The following is a 15,151-nucleotide window of genomic DNA, read 5'->3' as shown; positions in this document are numbered from 1 at the left end:
GGGCGGATGGAAGTTCTGAACGCAGGAGCGCATGCATGGCTAGTGTACATACTGACTAGTACTGCTGCCATTTCTCCGCGGCCGATCTGGCCATACTTTGGAGACAATGTCAATCCAGACCGAGTGTGTGCGCCACGGCCGACGTAGTCCAAGTCCCTGGGAGCATCTCACACACCAGACCGCTCCATAAGAGTGTAACGAAAGCAAATGGCATGACATGGTATTGGTGTGACCGACAGTGCGTCACGCTGCGAACTCAGCCGCCCGCCGTGGAATGGGCGTGCCCGTTTCAGCGCAGCCACACCATGAGCTTTCAGAGCTTCAGGCTGCAGACACAACCCCTCCCCTCCTCCCCCGCCGCGGGCCCATCCTCCCTCGCGCTCGCGCTGCACGCACCCCCGCCGCCCCCCGTCGACCCCGGCGCGCCGTCCCCCGCCTCCGCGCCCCCTAACCTCGCGAAGAAGGGCCCGTACGGCTCGGGGGACGCGGACGACGGGTACACGCTCGTGTTCGCGTCGATGGCGGCGTTCCAGGCGTGGCGCGCGCGCGAGGAGGCGGCGAAGATGGTCGAGTTCGTCAAGGGCGACACGCACGGGAGCAAGGCGGTCCCGCCGCGCTTCAAGGACCACACGAAGCTCGTGTGCGCGCGCCACTCGCGCAACGGGCGCAAGAAGTACGTCAAGAAGTTCCCCGAGCGCGTGCGCAAGGTGCCCAGCCGGAAGGTGCGTGCGCTTCCCCCCCGGCTCGTGTGTGCCCGCCTCGTTTGCGTTTGCGTGCGCCCTGCTGCTCCCCCGCCCGCCCCCTTTTGTCCTCTGTAAAGTGCATCACGGCAGTCGCTCACGGCGCTCAAGGCAGCTCGAGGGGATTGGCTGCCCCGCCTCGATCAGCTACAAGACGTACTTTGACACCGACGAGGTGCGCGCGATGTGTGAGTTCCCCCCCGCGCCCGCGCCCATCCACTCATCTGCTCAGTTGACGCATCCGCCTCCGCCGCCCACAGACATCGACGAGCACTCGCATGAGATCGGCCCCGCGAACTTCCCCTTCACGAAGCGCGGCCGCAAGGCGGCGGCGGAGCAGCACGCCCGCGCGAAGGCTGCGCGCCGGCAGGACGGGGCGGACGGGACGGGAAGCGCAGGCGGCGCGGCTTCCAGCAGTCCCCAGGCGGCGTCCTCCCCCGGGGCGATCCCCCCGGCAAGCGCGTCCTCGCCCGCAGACGGCATCGCAGGGCCCTCCTCTGTGTCCGCGCACCCACACCAGAACCCGCATCAGCACCCACACCCGCACCCACAGCAAAACGGCCAGCCCACACTCGTGCACGCGCCGCCCGCGGCGCTCTCGCTCCCCGGACAGGCGTTCCAGGCGGCGATACGGATGATCGCGCCGCTCCCGCCGCCGCCCGGGCTGCCCGTGGACCTCTCGCAGGACCGGTGGGACCGCATGGACGTGCTGTTCCAGAGCATCCGGGAGAACGCGCGGAGCTTCGCGTACCCCGCGCCGTCCGTCGCGGCGCTGGAGAGCGTCCTGATACGGCTGTACCTCGAGAGCCCGGTGGCGGGGATGGGGCCGCCGCCGCCGCATGCGATGGGCGGGCCGGACATGAATATGGACGGCATGCCCGATGTGGGCAACCAGGGACATATGGGCACATAAACAAATGTACACTCTTCGAAGAGCTTCTCCTGCGATACCCCCTCTCCCCTCCCGAGATATAGCTACTAGTAAACTAGAGATCTTGGTCTATTAGTATGGCGCGGTCCACGTGATCGCGCATCAAAATGAAAGTTGTTACTATGTTTAGCGCGCTCGTTTAGAGAACCGTCCACTGCTTCCTGCGACCAGTCTGTCGCCAGTTCCTTGCCCCACACCACCAGAAAAGCCTTGAGTGTGCTGCGTCCTGGGCATCATGTCGTCCTTGCGAAATTCATTACACCGGCGCAACCACAAGGAGCGTTCGCAGCTCTCTCATCGAGCTCGTCTGGGCATCCTCGAAAAGCACAAGGACTATGTCCTCCGTGCGCGGGACTACCACTCGAAGCAGGACAGGATCACCCGCCTGCGCCAGAAGGCAGCAGACCGCAACAAGGATGAGTTCTACTTCGGGATGAACAGGCAGGGGACGCAGGTGCGGCTTGAGAATTCGTTTGGGACCGTGCGACGGCCGCTCACCCTGGATTCTCGGGACAGGGGGGAGTGCATGTGCAGGATAGAGGAAACGAAGCGCTACCGGAGGACGTGGTGAAGGTGCTGAAAACGCAGGACGAGAATTACCTGCGGACGATGCGGACGGCGGGGCTGAAGGTCAGTGGGCTCGGCAGTGGGTTCCGGATGCGTCCCGCTCAGCCATTCGTTTGCCGTGCACGCAGAAAATAGATAGGCTCAAGGGCCAGCTGAGCGCACTAGCAGACCTCGTCCAGCCTCTTGCCACGGACAATGACCCTGACGATGTAGAAGACGGTCTGGACCATGAGGAGCTCGAAGTGCTACGGGAGGCGGGTATCCTCGCCGCACCAGCGAAGACACGGAGGCGCAGATCTGGCGCCAGCCTAAAGGGCAAGCACATTGTTTTTGTGGAGGACGAGGACGCAGGTGTGTCTACCCGGTCTATGCATTGTCGAGGGAATTCTCAATAAAGCGGTATAGCCCGTCAGTATGCTGCTAACGCAAGGAATACGACTCGGCAACGGCATGACGACGCTATGAGCGTCGTGGCCAATGAACAGGTAGATCTGGGATGGAAATTACCCGAGGAAGACAAGAAGAGCAAAAGACGGAAATCACAGTCCGAAGCGCAGGTGGCGTTGGCAGAAGGCAAGGAAATGGCAGACGAGGAGCGGAAAAAGGCCGCCACAGTACGTCTGTCACGATCTGTAATTCTTACGTGCCTCACAAGCGTGCTCAGGAACATCGGACAAGACTCCTGAAGGAACTCTCAGCCCGCCTCTTCCGGGACAGGCAGCTCCGATATGCCGAGCGGGAGCTTGAAATGCAACGCCTCCTCATGGGCAAGGGCGGGGCTCGTAAACTACGGGGCGTCGAAAAGGTGGAGAGTGGTGACGACGGCGACGATGACGAGGAGTCGGAGAGCAGGGCAGTGAAGAAGGTGGACGAGAAGACGTGGAAACCAAGAGTGTACAAGTGGCGGTTAGAGAGGAAGAGGTGAGCCCAGGGCTGGATTTCCGCCTCACGACCAGGACGATCTGCATTTTATATTACAACTTGAGGGATGATGCAGATGAACTACCTGTCTTTTCTCGTGGCTGGATCTCTTTTCGTTTCGCATCGAGAAGTGTCCCATTCGCTGCGACTACTTACTCGTACAGCAAGCAGAAGACAGAACAAATACTGCTCAAGTTGGTGCCCATAGCTGCTGTTCTGTCCGAAACGCGAGAATCGAGTGAGATCTTCGTCTGCTCGCGTTAGTATGTATTACTGCATAATCGTACAACACCCCTCTCTTCCTGAATTGCTCGCTTCCATAGTTAGTCATCAGCTCTTCGAGCTTCAAGGGTCAGTGAAGGGATCGGCAAACGGATCCTCCTCTTCGGCAACTAGGCCCTTGTGAGTGTCGTGATGAACACCGACCTCCTCATCCGATCCAGTGTGTGCGCGACCGCGCGAGCTGGTCGACGCGCGATTGTACGTTCCCTCGTCTGACGACTCGTAGTCACTGAAGTCTGAGAGAGATCCCCGGCGGTACGCTGCGCCCTCGTCCGAAGACGTGCGGCGGGCGGACGATGGTCGGAGCGGTGGAGGCAGCCTGCTGCAAATCGCGGATAACGACTCAAGACACACCGAATACAACTGTGACAAGAACGTACCTCTTCTCCATTCCTAGCGAGCCGAAGCTCAGTTCCTGTAGATCTGGGTGCACGTAGGCGTGCCCTGCCTCCCCGTCTTGATCTCGCCCTTTACCTGCAGCTAGCTGGCTAATGCCGCCGGCGCGGCCCAAGGATCGCTGGACTGCTGCGCGCTGCTTCTCTTGCAGTCTCGAAAGCTCGGAATCTTGGATCTTGACGGCGGCGAGGCCCTCTTGAACGTGCTGCACGTCTTGCTCGGTGATGTTAGGTCGTGAGAGCTGGTGGAATGTCGTATGGTTATGGAGAACGGTGATTTCGAACGCGGACTTACTGTGTCGTAAGTTTCAATGGCGGCGATGATACGGTCGTTGGCTTCAATCAGCGTGCCGATCATGTCTTCGTTTTCCACGAGCTAAAGTGGGCTCGTTCAGCATTGCACCTGGCGTGTATGTCAAAAGATTTTATTACCTGAATATATCGGACGATCTGTTTCCTCGCGAACTTCGCCTTGTCAAGACACTCCTGTACGCGGACATTCGTTTGAAGGCTATCCTGCTCAGTGTTGACGAGCTGGATGGGTCGTGAGACCATGTCATGCAAATCATCAACGAACGCCATACAGTTATAGCATTCACGAGGTTTATAGAGGCTTGCGAGGCGTTGGCGATGGCCGTCAAAATCTGAGGCTTCTCCTGTGGACAAGTGTGTCAGTCGAACTATGCATTCAGGACACGCGTGGCCGCACCTGCTCAAAGTCGAAAGGCTTCCTCTGGACCTTCCCATTGCGCGCTGCCTTCCTCTTACCCTCCTCCTCCCGCTTCCTCTTCTCTTTCTCCTCCTTCGTCTTACGCTTCTCGTCCTCCTTCCTCCGCCGCTCCGCCTCGCGCTCCTCGCGCTCTTTCTCCTTCTCCCGTTCCCGCTCCTCCAGCCGGCGCAGCTCCTCCGCATCATACTGCACGGACGAACGGGTGGGGCGGTGCCCACCGGTGTGGCCGAGGCCACACGACTTGTACAGGTTCGCGACGAGTGTCATGGACGGGTCGTCCTTGAACTGCGTGTACCACGCAGTCAGGACGGCGACGAGCTTCTTCTTCACCTTGGGGTCGGTACTCCCGTCGGAGGCGAGCATCTTGATAGCGTCTGTCAGCTGCGAGTCGGCGAAGGAGGCTATCGCGCGTTGTGAGTATTGTTTGGGAGAAGCAAGCGCACAGCTGCATAGGACGTACTCTGGAAGTTGTGCCCTCCATTCTCCACGAGTGCGCGTAGGATCTGACAAGGGCTTTGAGTGACGCTCACAAGCACCCGGTATGGTACTTACGACAAGGGCGCGGTATTGCTGGTGTGGATTGCCATGTTTGAGTTTCTTCCGTATTGCTCTTGATGCTTCCGCCGGACTGCCAAACTGCTCAGTGGATCCGCGGTGCTTTGGGACGTGTCCACGAGACTCACCCGGTGGCTTGTATGCTTATCGCGTCAACAAGCTCAGGGATACTGGCAGCCGAATACCATGAGTCTTGAGGGCGAAGATAGAAAAGCTCTAAACGCACCCGTCATAGGCTTCATCTGCGTAGCCTGGTGATGTCAGAATTTCAACCCACTCCGTAATAGATGACTAGGAGAAGGTGATTGGATTGCCGCAGGTTACTGTCGGAAAGCACTTACGTGGGGCTTCTCGCGGTTGAAGGCGGTGTAGGCCTGCTTAGCCAGCTGAATGGCGGACATGCTGGCGAGTTTGTTGGAGGGCAGACGAAAGCAGGACGCTGCGGGACAGACTGTGGAGGCACTGGCACCCAGTGACAACTCATGATATCGCGATCGGGGTACATGAACGAATGCGGCTATCCGAACATCCCCTTGCTTGCCGTCAATGCATGCTGTACATTGAGTGATATACACCGCCAATTCCAGGAAAACCGGCAACCGGAAGCTTTTCACTCTCAGGAAACGAAGGACATGGGAACATGCTGCGGTGGCCGGGTCTCACAGGGAGCTCACCCTCTGATCAACCCGATCGGCGGGACAGCCACAGATGATGGCAAAGCAAAGCCACTCTCACATTCGACAATATTGTACATTCAGTGTTACATGCACATCCTCACGGCAAATCTCAGAGCATTTCAGTTGATGGAAATCCTCTTCGCAACCTGCTCAGGCGTCGTGCGAGGGAACATCACAGTCAACACGCCGTTCTCCATCATTGCCTTTATCTCGTTCGACTGCGTCTGCATGAGTACAAACTATAACCAGCCTCGAGGAGGTACACATACCTTCACGCCAGGCGGCAGCAGAATCGCGCGCGAGAACTTGCCGTAGCGGCGTTCGCGGACGGCATACCCGTTCTCGTCGTGGTCGCTGCGCTGCTTCGACTCGCCGGAAACGGTCAGCATGGTGTCATGCACCTCGATCGTGACGTCGTCCTTTTTCAGGCCCGGCAGCTCGAATATCGCGGTGATTGTGTTGGCCTTCGTGTCCTCGTGCATGTCCATCCTGCCGCGAAGTGTCAGTCAAGCCAGCGTAGACATGGTTTAGTGAGTACAAACGCACCTCGGCGTCATCATCATGGTCGAGTTGTTGCGCTGTGAGGCGACCTGCCGGTTGCCGTCCACGCGCCTCGTGAGTGCGTCGTCGAAGAGGCGGTCAAACTCCGACGTAGAGTAGAAGGGGTCGTTGAAGAGACGAGTAAGGGACATTTCGCGTCAAGTGGATGAAGACGATGTGTGTCGGGTGGTAGGTTGAGCTGACAGTTCTGACCACTGTGCCCTTGTCCAAGAGCCTTTATACTGCTGCGGGCCATGGCAAGTATAAGCTTGTGGAGTGAGGCAGAAGTAGCCAGCAGAGCCGGTGGGGTACTAGGCACTATTGCGCCCACCCGAACGGCCTAGAAATCAAGAGAATCGTCCAAGAGCTCCCAGTCATCACTTCGGACGCTGCCCAGAACTATGCAGCAGATCACAAGACATCATCTGTTGAACGTATATGTAAGTGAGAACGCTGCTTATGTCGTCTCGGATCATCTGAAGAGTGTCGCGTAGCTTTTTGTCCACCAACCTGCTGGTATCGTGCTGGAACGATGTGCCGTGCTGTATTCGCGCACTTCTCCAAGGCACACTCCGAGAGGGGTCGTCTCATGACAGACTAGTGGCAGGTCGATAAGTATGAGAAAAGCTGAAGACGCACATTCACAGAGACTCCAACACGTAGAGCCTCGTCGTCAAATCGCGGGCGACCGCCGGACATTGTGCAACCCACAGCTCTCCATCCCGCCACGACGGAGGAATGTTGCGGCTGAAAGTGGGGAAATGGGGATGCTTCCGGATGTCCCTTGACCGGAAGCTTATAGTCTCATGATGCACGCTGCGCTGGGAGTGCATATACTCGCCCCGACCAAATAGTGGATGAAAGTGGGCTATGCATCAGCCATACAGGTAGTCAGAATCGCAAGACGCCGCGCGAATAAGCTTTATTTCCTGAGCGGTGCGCTCTGGGGCGGCCTATCCATTACTCCGTAGTATGATAGTTAGAGGGAAGCATCTAGTGAGGTCAGGCTCATACCCATCTCATACCCATTGAATGGCGTTCGACTCGCCGCCCACCCAGAAGGGCCGCAGAGCCTTCGGGAGGTCCACTCCACTTACTTCCCCATTCGAACCGATCCGCGCGCCGTTCTCGAGCAGCGCGATGATAAGTCGCGGGATCGCAGCGGCCGTACCATTGAGCGTATGTGCAAAGGGCAGAGGTGCAGAGGGGGCCTCAGATGCGGGCGCAGCGTCCGTCGGCAGTGGTCGTCGGTAGCGGATGTGCAGCCGCCGCGCTTGGTAGTCTGTACAGTTCGACGTAGAGGATATCTCGCCCCAGCCGCCGCGGCCCGGCATCCAGGCCTCCATATCGTACTTGCGATATGCACTTGCGCCAAGTTCTTCGGTGGGCATGTCGAGGACACTACGCACATTGGGCAATTCACTCGCTGTATATACTTCAGTGGGCCAAGTGACTCACCGGAATGGAAATCGTAGTCCTTCGAATATTTCCACCTGTAGCCGTCTCATCTCCTCCATCATGGTTTCGCTCTGCTCCTCGGCGCACACGACAAAGAGCTCGAGCTTGGTGAATTGATGCACTCTGTACAAGCCGCGAGTGTCTGCGCCGCGTGCTCCAGCCTCTGCTCTAAAAGCCCGCCCCAGGCCGACCACTTTTCGGGGCAGGTCCTGCGCATTGAGTATTTTGTTGGCAAACATACCGGCAAGGGGGATCTCCGCTGTGCCCGCGAGGACGAGCTCTGGATGGAGGGCACTCGTCGTGGCATCTGGAGATGAATGAGAGAGGTGGTACATCTGCGAAACGGGTGGGTCTGCATTGTGGTCGCGGGGCTGGAAGCCGCAGCGCGTGGCAATATCTGAGCGAACCACATCTGGCGTCGTCACCGGCGTGAACCCGTGCTTGATAGCAATGCTGAGTGCGTAGTTGACGAGTGCAAGTTCAAGGAGGGCACCTTCATTCAGTAGATAGTACCATGAAGATCCTGTCACAGTAGCTCCAGCCTCCAAGTCCAGTAAGTTGAGTGCACGACAGATAGAGACATGATCCCTTGAAGGAGAGGTGGGGAGAGGCTCTGGGCCGTGCGTTGAGAGAGTCGCAGCCTCCGACTCGGGGCCCATTGGCGAGTCTGGGTGAGTGTCATTGGGGATTGCAAGAGCGAGTGCGTACAGGCGGTCTTCTACTTCCTCCAGCCGACGCTCGAGCTCAGTGATTTCTGCCTTCAGAGACTTTGCCTCAGCGAGCGCGGCTTCCTTGGCCCTGGGGTCTTTCGCAGCGGCTCTTACCCGTTCACCAACAGTAGAGCGGGCATGTCGTTTCGCCCCGACCTCGTGTAGCAGTTCCTTCTGCTCCTCGTAAAGACGCGCTACCGTCTGAACGGCCCCAACAGGAAGTAGTGCCTTGCGGTTGAATGCGTTATGCGACTTGAAGACGGCATTCTCGGAGATTGCGCGGTAGTCCAGGCGCGGTTTGGGCAGGCCAGACGATGCCTGCTCCGGCTTGGATGAATAACGGCGAACACTGCCGCCTCGATCAAGCGTCAACCTTGCGTACTTCCCTGGTACAGTGCAGTAACAGAGAGCTTACGGTGAAGGCCTGGGAGGAGGCGACGGATGCTCGCGAGCCTTGGGCACGGAGGGGGCATCCGCGGACTGACGTGACGGTCACAGCACAAGGTGTACGCAGCCACTTCAGCCACCAGCGCGTCTGGGTTCGTCGCGTGCCTCGACGCGTCTTTCTCGCTCTCGTCCTCGTCCTCACTGCCTCGACCGCCGGGCCTTCTCATTCGACATGGCTTCATCATCAGCAAAGGGCAAGGCGCCAGCTAACGGCAATGCGACGACCGTGCCATACGAACTGCCCTGGTCTGTATCATCACGTCCACGCCCGGCGACCGCTGACATAGCTCACAGGGTGGAGAAGTACCGGCCACAAGTGCTAGACGACATCGTCGGAAACGCGGAGACTATCGACCGTCTGAAAGTCATAGCCAAGGATGGCAACTGCCCACATATCATCATCTCGGTACGGTGCTGCAGTCATACCACGCGCGTTCTATCTCATGCTATGTCCGTGCAGGGCATGCCAGGTATCGGGAAAACGACAAGCATACATTGCTTATCACATCAACTACTGGGGGATGCATATAAGGAGGGTGTGCTTGAACTGAACGCGTCCGACGAGCGGTGAGTACAAATCCAGACGCGGCGTTCTAGCGTGCTGAATTGCCTTAGAGGTATTGACGTCGTACGCAACAAAATCAAAGCCTTCGCGCAGAAGAAGGTGACGCTTCCTCCCGGGAGGCATAAGATCGTCATACTCGATGAGGCGGATAGGTAAGCATAACGATGGAGCTTCGAACCGGACAGGTGCTTAATGCGCCCGCAGTATGACACCAGGGGCACAGCAGGCCCTCCGCCGCACGATGGAAATCTATGCAAATACAACGCGTTTTGCACTAGCATGTAACATGTCGAACAAGATCATCGAGCCTATACAAAGTCGTTGTGCTATTCTCCGATATGCTAAACTGCGCGACACGGAGATCCTCAAGCGGCTATTGGAAATCTGTGAGATGGAAAAGGTGAGCCGTGTCTGGCCACCGGCCAGCCTTCACTTGACGTGCATTCCCAGGTTCAATACAACGATGACGGTCTCACTGCGTTGATTTTCACTTCAGAAGGCGACATGCGACAGGCCATAAACAACCTGCAGTCGACACACTCTGGTTTCGGCTTCATCTCAGGGGACAACGTCTTCAAGGTCTGCGACCAGCCACATCCCATCATTGTTCAGAGCATCATTCGTGCATGCATCAAGAGCGATATTAATGGCGCAATGGAGAAGCTCAACGAGCTATGGGACCAAGGCTACAGTGCAGTGGACATAGTCGTGACTGTTTTCCGGGTCGTAAAGACGTTCGACGAGCAAGTCATCCATACCTGCTTTCGTTCAAACTTATTGACTTGATTGTGTACTCAGAATTCCTGAGTACACAAAGCTTGAATACATCAAGGTACGTCAGGCGATATACGACATCTTCAGCGGCTCATTATGGCATGCAGGAAATCGGATGGACACACATGCGCATTCTAGAAGGTGTGGGTACCCTCATACAACTGGGTGGGCTAATGGCCCGTCTTTGCAAAATGTAGGTCGCGACATACCTAGCCGCCCCCTTGCGCTCATCTTTCTCCTCCAGGAACATGAAGCCTGACCTATTTAGAGTGTAGAACGTACCTGTCGACTTTAGTCGAGAGCACTAGATTGCTGTGTTACTGCTGTCCGCGCACATTAGCTTGTTATTGTAATCTTACTACAGGGAACCGTAGTTTGTGTCATGTGAGGTCTTGAGCGTGTTGGGATTGCTGTATGCCTGGCCAACGTACTTAAAATCTGTCCAGCCACCGAGTCACATCGAAGAAGCGCCCACACCTCCCTCAGTCAGCGACCAGTCAGCAATGCGATCGCGGCACCATCGTGTCTACTCTCGTCCGGTTCACTCGCCGCGAATGCGTTGATCATCTCACAATACTCTCAGCATGGCGGCGGTAGAGGACACTCCTGTTAGTCGACGCTTGCGGAGCGTCAAGCACATCATCATCGTCTGCTCCGGCAAGGGAGGCGTCGGCAAATCCTCCGTCTCTACCCAGCTTGCACTCTCCCTGCGGGCCTCCTCGCCCACCGCACGCGTCGGCGTGCTCGATGTCGACCTGACGGGCCCATCGATCCCCCGGATGCTCGGTCTGGACGGCCACGCCGTACACCAGAGCAGCGACGGGTGGGTGCCCGTGTACGCGGACGGGAGCGAGGCCCGCCTCGCATGCATGAGCGTCGGCTTCCTGCTCAAGCGGCGCGAAGAATCGATCGTGTGGCGGGGGCCCAAGAAGAACGGGATGATCCGCCAGTTCCTGAGCGACGTGCGGTGGGGCGAGCTCGACTATCTGGTCATCGACACGCCGCCCGGTACGCACGCGCCCTGCTGGTTTCATTCCGCGTCCCCTCGCTAACGCGCGTGCGGTTCTTTCTGCGCAGGAACTTCTGACGAGCACCTCTCGCTTGTGGAGCATATGGCCCCGGTGCACTCGCGCATATCGGCCGTGCTCGTCACGACGCCGCAGGCCGTCGCGCTGCTGGACGCCATGAAGTGCCTCTCGTTTACGCGGGCGACCTCCATCCCCGTGCTCGGCCTCATAGAAAACATGAGCGGATACGTGTGTCCGTGCTGCGGCGATATCAGCAACGTCTTTTCCACGGGCGGCGGAGAGGAGATGGCTAAGCGGGAGGGCCTGCGCTTTCTGGGCAGTCTGCCCGTTGACACGGAGCTCGTTTCTCTACTTGACGCCGCTGATCCGGCGGATGCTCAGTCGACCCAGGTGCTCGAGGATGGCGGGAGCGTCCGGTCTTTCCGGCTGCTTGAACAGTACCAGAAGACGCCGACCGCACCGCTGTTTAAAAACATCGTGGACCAGGTGGTCCATGCGCTCACAGCCGGAGAGGGACGGACGGAGGCGAGTTGATCTGATGTTGTGGTACTGTACGGTACGTGATCTATGGATTTCTGAGTGGCTAAAGGGGCTAAATGTCGTGGCCATTGACAGGTATCCCCTGTGTATCCATAGTGCAGATATGACTGTATCCAAGACTCTTGGTAGATTTCTGGAAGTGGGCAGATCTCGTCTATCATCAAGCACGTTCGATCATCAGTGCAACATGATCGTATGTGCGTAGTTCGCTGATCGATGCCGATGAACCACGATTTGATTCCGCTTCGAGTCATGCCCACAATGGAACGAGGAGATTCTAATAGGCAGTCTTCCCGAGGCCTCGTTCCTGGCTGCATGTCACGCCTCGATGCAGCTCTCGTGTGCTCTCTCTCCCCACAGTCCCCAACGTACTTTGCTGGTGATTTCTCATCTGATAGCCGTATTCATAGCACAAGCAGTCGGTCCTGCCCGTTGCTCACAACGAACAGTTGGTGGCGAGATTGAGTTCGCGCCACAGCCGCCGGTAACTTCAGGGCTTGTCGAGAATCGTGCTAAATCCAGGGCCTTAACTCTAAGCAAGGCCAAAGGGGGGATGTAGCGTGGGTGGAGTACTGCCTTGTTTCGCGCTTCCCAGGTGTCAGTCCACGGAAATGACAGCCCTTGGGTGCGATGTATTCATTTTGTGGATTTGACCACTTGGAAGAATGTTGCTGGCACGGTGGTATATCTCTCACATCTGTAGTTGGATATCGTGACTGCGGTGGCTTAGTTGTGCACTATTCCCAATCCTGCATGGCTGATAACATCTGAGTACGAGGTTCGCCCTTGCCAATTTAACGCATGCATCTCACGGGACCTCGCCAATATCGGACAATGGAACACGAGCCGAAATCCGCAGAGAGCGGGCTAAGAGCGGGTCGATGATGAGAGGAGATATCGGGTTAGATTTGCACTGCCGCCGAGGTGGTCAAACACGTTGCGACCGGATAGGTTAGAGATGACACCCCGGATCGTGCATGCTGAGCGGCATGTTCAATTCGCATTTGCACGCTCCCGCCGGCAGGCCCGCCCTGGTTCTTAACCTGATCGTTCAGCCCGCAGTCACCCTCGAGCTCTGCCCTCTCTGTCACCATGTCCACCTGAACCACGCCAGCTGCGCCCTTTCCTCGACTTTCACGACCCGGACGACCCCTCAATGAACGACACCTGCCCTGCCCCATTTCCTGCTGCTACTGCTTTATTAGTCCCTCAAGGTGAGCCATACGACATCATGGATGCAACCAATACCTCTATACCAAGTACGTCAATCATGATGTAAGCGCCGCTGCCTCTGAGGCTGAACGATGGACGCCCGTGCTATGATAGCACGTCCCACGCAGGCACAAGACCCATTAATACAGGCCACGGCCGACCGTGACGACTCGACCAACGCCATGCTTCGCCCCCGTCGCGCCGGGGGAACACACCTCCGCCGCAAATCCAGCCATGTCGAACGGTGGCTTGACGAGCAGCATCGCATGAGTCTGACCGAAGGAGACGTCCCCGCGGGCGACGAGCCTGCCGACACAAAACCCCACCTCACCGCTGCCTCGTTCTGCAAGCGGGATGGCGACGACCGGGCGACAGTAGAAAGTTACGTCCTCGTTGACAACGTGCAGGCACGCGCGCCTCGAGACGCGGTATGTTCGGCCGCACGTGATCGCTGTGGGCGCGACTGGACTGACCGTCTCGGGCATTGCTTTGTGTCTGGTCTCGCAGGCAGCCTCCCCCGCTACTTCTCCCGATGCTACGCCTCACCCTTCCCCGCCGTCCACCCCACGCAAGGCCTCGCCCCTGCGCCAGACATCCGCCAGGCTCAACACGCCCTCACCGCTGAAAAACTTCCACCTCACCTTCGGCACCCGCCGCTCTTCCGCCGCGTCCACCATAGCGAGCTCGCAAAGCGCAACGCCGCCGCCCCCCTGGTCGCAGCGCCAGGGCGACGACGCAGACCAAAGCCACAGCCGCGGCTCGAGCTTCAGCACGCTTTACGCAATGGCCCGGTCAGAACGCAACACCTCGCCCGAGCTGCTGTCTTCCCGGCAACGGTCGCCGCCCGTATGGAAGTTAAAGCGTCCCAACTCCCCCGACCGTTCATCACCCGCGCACGCTCGGAGCGGCGACATGGCTCCACCGCGCCCCAGCCTATCCTCTTCCCTGACACAGTCATCAGTCACATCAGTCGCACGGTCCTCGATTGACGCGCCAGGCCTCTCACGCAAGCTCACCTTCGGCTCTGTGCGCGCCACCTCGCCGTCGCACTTTTCCGCGTCGTCGCCGTCGCTGTGGTCGCTCCCCATCGACGCGTCCCACATGTACGACCCGCCGGAGTCGACGAAGGTCATCGCGCAGGACAAGGAGAAGGCCGGCACCGTGCGGATCCCGCTGTCGCTGAAGGCCTCCGGGAACGGCACGGGCCTCGGCGCCGTCGCCGGTGTGCTCAGCAGCCCCAAGGCTAAGAAGAAGCGGAAGCTGATCATCGGTGGGATACATCCACAAGATGAGCGCCGCTTCGAGGCGGCCAGAAGGTGGTGCGAGGCGAGTCGCGTTGAGTCACTAGCAGTGTCCAGCAATGTCTGACCTCGCATTGCAGAGGTTCGGCGAAGTCAGCTCGTTTGCGCGCGTACCGAACGGGGACATCTACGTTGATTTCCGGAAGGCAGAGGTTGCTGAGACGGTGCGTGACGGTCCCCTGTGCATCTGACATGGCCGTCCTGATTTCCAAGCAGGTCTGTCGCGTAAAAGCGAGGGTCTACATCGACAACGTTGGCAGTGTCTGCCTCTCCTACTTTACAGGCAAGAGACCTTGACTTGTGAACCCACTACCACGTCAGTTTCCTCTGTCTATTGCCTCTCCCACCCTTCACTCACGCAACGTTCCAGTGTATCGAACACACTACCTCATTCTTGGTTCTTGGTTCTTGTTCGCGTAATCTAGTACATTTCTACGTCCATTTCACGCCCACTCTCACGTCCATATACATGCCCTATGATGATCATCTACACCTATGCACCCCCGCATTTGTACCCCAACGAATATGATACTCATCCGCATACCCGCTACATCTGTATACATTTGAACACCGCAGCTCGGACATTGCGTATACCCACTGATCCATCGCCATTCGGCTGTTTTTCTTGTACTATGTGTGGCTCTGCAAGGGTCTGTCTATAGTCTGCAATTGTACGAACTGTTACGCAGCTGGTTCATACGAGCCTTGGTCGACCCACATAGTGAGAGGATTTCGGATGCGCGTAGTATCTGGCATACTCGTAGTCTAGTAATTATCG

General features: G+C 57.9%; 8 protein-coding genes across 8 annotated transcripts; 5 read left to right on the top strand and 3 right to left on the bottom strand.

Moving 5' to 3' along the window:
* Positions 1 to 305: 305 nt before the first annotated feature.
* Positions 306 to 1,653, top strand: POSPLADRAFT_1128125 (hypothetical protein; the record flags this gene model as incomplete). The annotated part of the gene is made up of 3 exons (XM_024483705.1): positions 306 to 722; positions 856 to 928; positions 1,001 to 1,653. The coding sequence occupies 3 exons, from the start codon at positions 306 to 308 to the stop codon at positions 1,651 to 1,653; spliced, it is 1,143 nt and encodes a 380-aa protein (XP_024343686.1).
* Positions 1,654 to 1,906: 253 nt separating this feature from the next.
* POSPLADRAFT_1042194 (hypothetical protein) lies at positions 1,907 to 3,163 on the top strand (the record flags this gene model as incomplete). Its single annotated transcript, XM_024478060.1, has 4 exons — positions 1,907 to 2,125; positions 2,188 to 2,301; positions 2,367 to 2,591; positions 3,044 to 3,163. The coding sequence occupies 4 exons, from the start codon at positions 1,907 to 1,909 to the stop codon at positions 3,161 to 3,163; spliced, it is 678 nt and encodes a 225-aa protein (XP_024343685.1).
* Positions 3,164 to 3,504: 341 nt separating this feature from the next.
* Positions 3,505 to 5,522, bottom strand: POSPLADRAFT_1128756 (hypothetical protein; the record flags this gene model as incomplete). Its single annotated transcript, XM_024483769.1, has 11 exons — positions 3,505 to 3,763; positions 3,822 to 4,078; positions 4,132 to 4,212; positions 4,269 to 4,370; positions 4,421 to 4,492; positions 4,546 to 4,967; positions 5,027 to 5,069; positions 5,119 to 5,194; positions 5,250 to 5,291; positions 5,348 to 5,412; positions 5,463 to 5,522. The coding sequence occupies 11 exons, from the start codon at positions 5,520 to 5,522 to the stop codon at positions 3,505 to 3,507; spliced, it is 1,479 nt and encodes a 492-aa protein (XP_024343684.1).
* A 310-nt stretch (positions 5,523 to 5,832) lies between these two features.
* Positions 5,833 to 6,524, bottom strand: POSPLADRAFT_1037773 (hypothetical protein). The gene is made up of 3 exons (XM_024477263.1): positions 6,345 to 6,524; positions 6,068 to 6,287; positions 5,833 to 6,016 (listed from the first exon to the last, which is right to left on the bottom strand). The coding sequence occupies exons 1-3, from the start codon at positions 6,488 to 6,490 to the stop codon at positions 5,918 to 5,920; spliced, it is 465 nt and encodes a 154-aa protein (XP_024343683.1). The 5' UTR covers positions 6,491 to 6,524; the 3' UTR covers positions 5,833 to 5,917.
* Positions 6,525 to 7,357: 833 nt separating this feature from the next.
* On the bottom strand, positions 7,358 to 8,979 carry POSPLADRAFT_1051055 (hypothetical protein; the record flags this gene model as incomplete). The annotated part of the gene is made up of 3 exons (XM_024480112.1): positions 7,358 to 7,739; positions 7,797 to 8,862; positions 8,922 to 8,979. The coding sequence occupies 3 exons, from the start codon at positions 8,977 to 8,979 to the stop codon at positions 7,358 to 7,360; spliced, it is 1,506 nt and encodes a 501-aa protein (XP_024343682.1).
* Positions 8,980 to 9,125: 146 nt separating this feature from the next.
* On the top strand, positions 9,126 to 10,489 carry POSPLADRAFT_1042190 (hypothetical protein; the record flags this gene model as incomplete). Its single annotated transcript, XM_024478059.1, has 8 exons — positions 9,126 to 9,199; positions 9,248 to 9,359; positions 9,414 to 9,520; positions 9,569 to 9,670; positions 9,723 to 9,918; positions 9,969 to 10,252; positions 10,317 to 10,350; positions 10,400 to 10,489. The coding sequence occupies 8 exons, from the start codon at positions 9,126 to 9,128 to the stop codon at positions 10,487 to 10,489; spliced, it is 999 nt and encodes a 332-aa protein (XP_024343681.1).
* A 387-nt stretch (positions 10,490 to 10,876) lies between these two features.
* Positions 10,877 to 11,854, top strand: POSPLADRAFT_1129849 (hypothetical protein; the record flags this gene model as incomplete). Its single annotated transcript, XM_024483888.1, has 2 exons — positions 10,877 to 11,300; positions 11,370 to 11,854. The coding sequence occupies 2 exons, from the start codon at positions 10,877 to 10,879 to the stop codon at positions 11,852 to 11,854; spliced, it is 909 nt and encodes a 302-aa protein (XP_024343680.1).
* A 2,051-nt stretch (positions 11,855 to 13,905) lies between these two features.
* Positions 13,906 to 14,871, top strand: POSPLADRAFT_1037772 (hypothetical protein). Its single transcript, XM_024477262.1, has 4 exons — positions 13,906 to 14,398; positions 14,454 to 14,537; positions 14,590 to 14,689; positions 14,744 to 14,871. The coding sequence occupies exons 1-3, from the start codon at positions 13,985 to 13,987 to the stop codon at positions 14,668 to 14,670; spliced, it is 579 nt and encodes a 192-aa protein (XP_024343679.1). The 5' UTR covers positions 13,906 to 13,984; the 3' UTR covers positions 14,671 to 14,689; positions 14,744 to 14,871.
* Positions 14,872 to 15,151: the final 280 nt, after the last annotated feature.

This window comes from Postia placenta (genome assembly GCF_002117355.1).
Source record: "Postia placenta MAD-698-R-SB12 unplaced genomic scaffold POSPLAscaffold_1, whole genome shotgun sequence".
In the NCBI taxonomy this organism is placed as follows: Eukaryota; Fungi; Basidiomycota; class Agaricomycetes; order Polyporales; family Adustoporiaceae; genus Rhodonia; species Rhodonia placenta.
The sequence above is the reverse complement of the archived record's forward strand: the minus strand, read 5'-3'. Positions and strand labels throughout refer to the sequence as shown.

Bases quoted from the DNA above. Each gene is read 5' to 3' on its own strand.
- POSPLADRAFT_1037772 (XM_024477262.1), top strand. From the start codon at position 13,985: ATGGCTCCACCGCGCCCCAGCCTATCCTCTTCCCTGACACAGTCATCA. The intron at 14,399-14,453 runs GCGAGTCGCGTT...CTCGCATTGCAG, and splicing joins CGGCCAGAAGGTGGTGCGAG to AGGTTCGGCGAAGTCAGCTC. The intron at 14,538-14,589 runs GTGCGTGACGGT...ATTTCCAAGCAG, and splicing joins AGGCAGAGGTTGCTGAGACG to GTCTGTCGCGTAAAAGCGAG.
- POSPLADRAFT_1037773 (XM_024477263.1), bottom strand. From the start codon at position 6,490: ATGTCCCTTACTCGTCTCTTCAACGACCCCTTCTACTCTACGTCGGAG. The intron at 6,288-6,344 runs GTGCGTTTGTAC...ACTTCGCGGCAG, and splicing joins ACCATGATGATGACGCCGAG to GATGGACATGCACGAGGACA. The intron at 6,017-6,067 runs GTATGTGTACCT...ATGCAGACGCAG, and splicing joins TGCTGCCGCCTGGCGTGAAG to TCGAACGAGATAAAGGCAAT.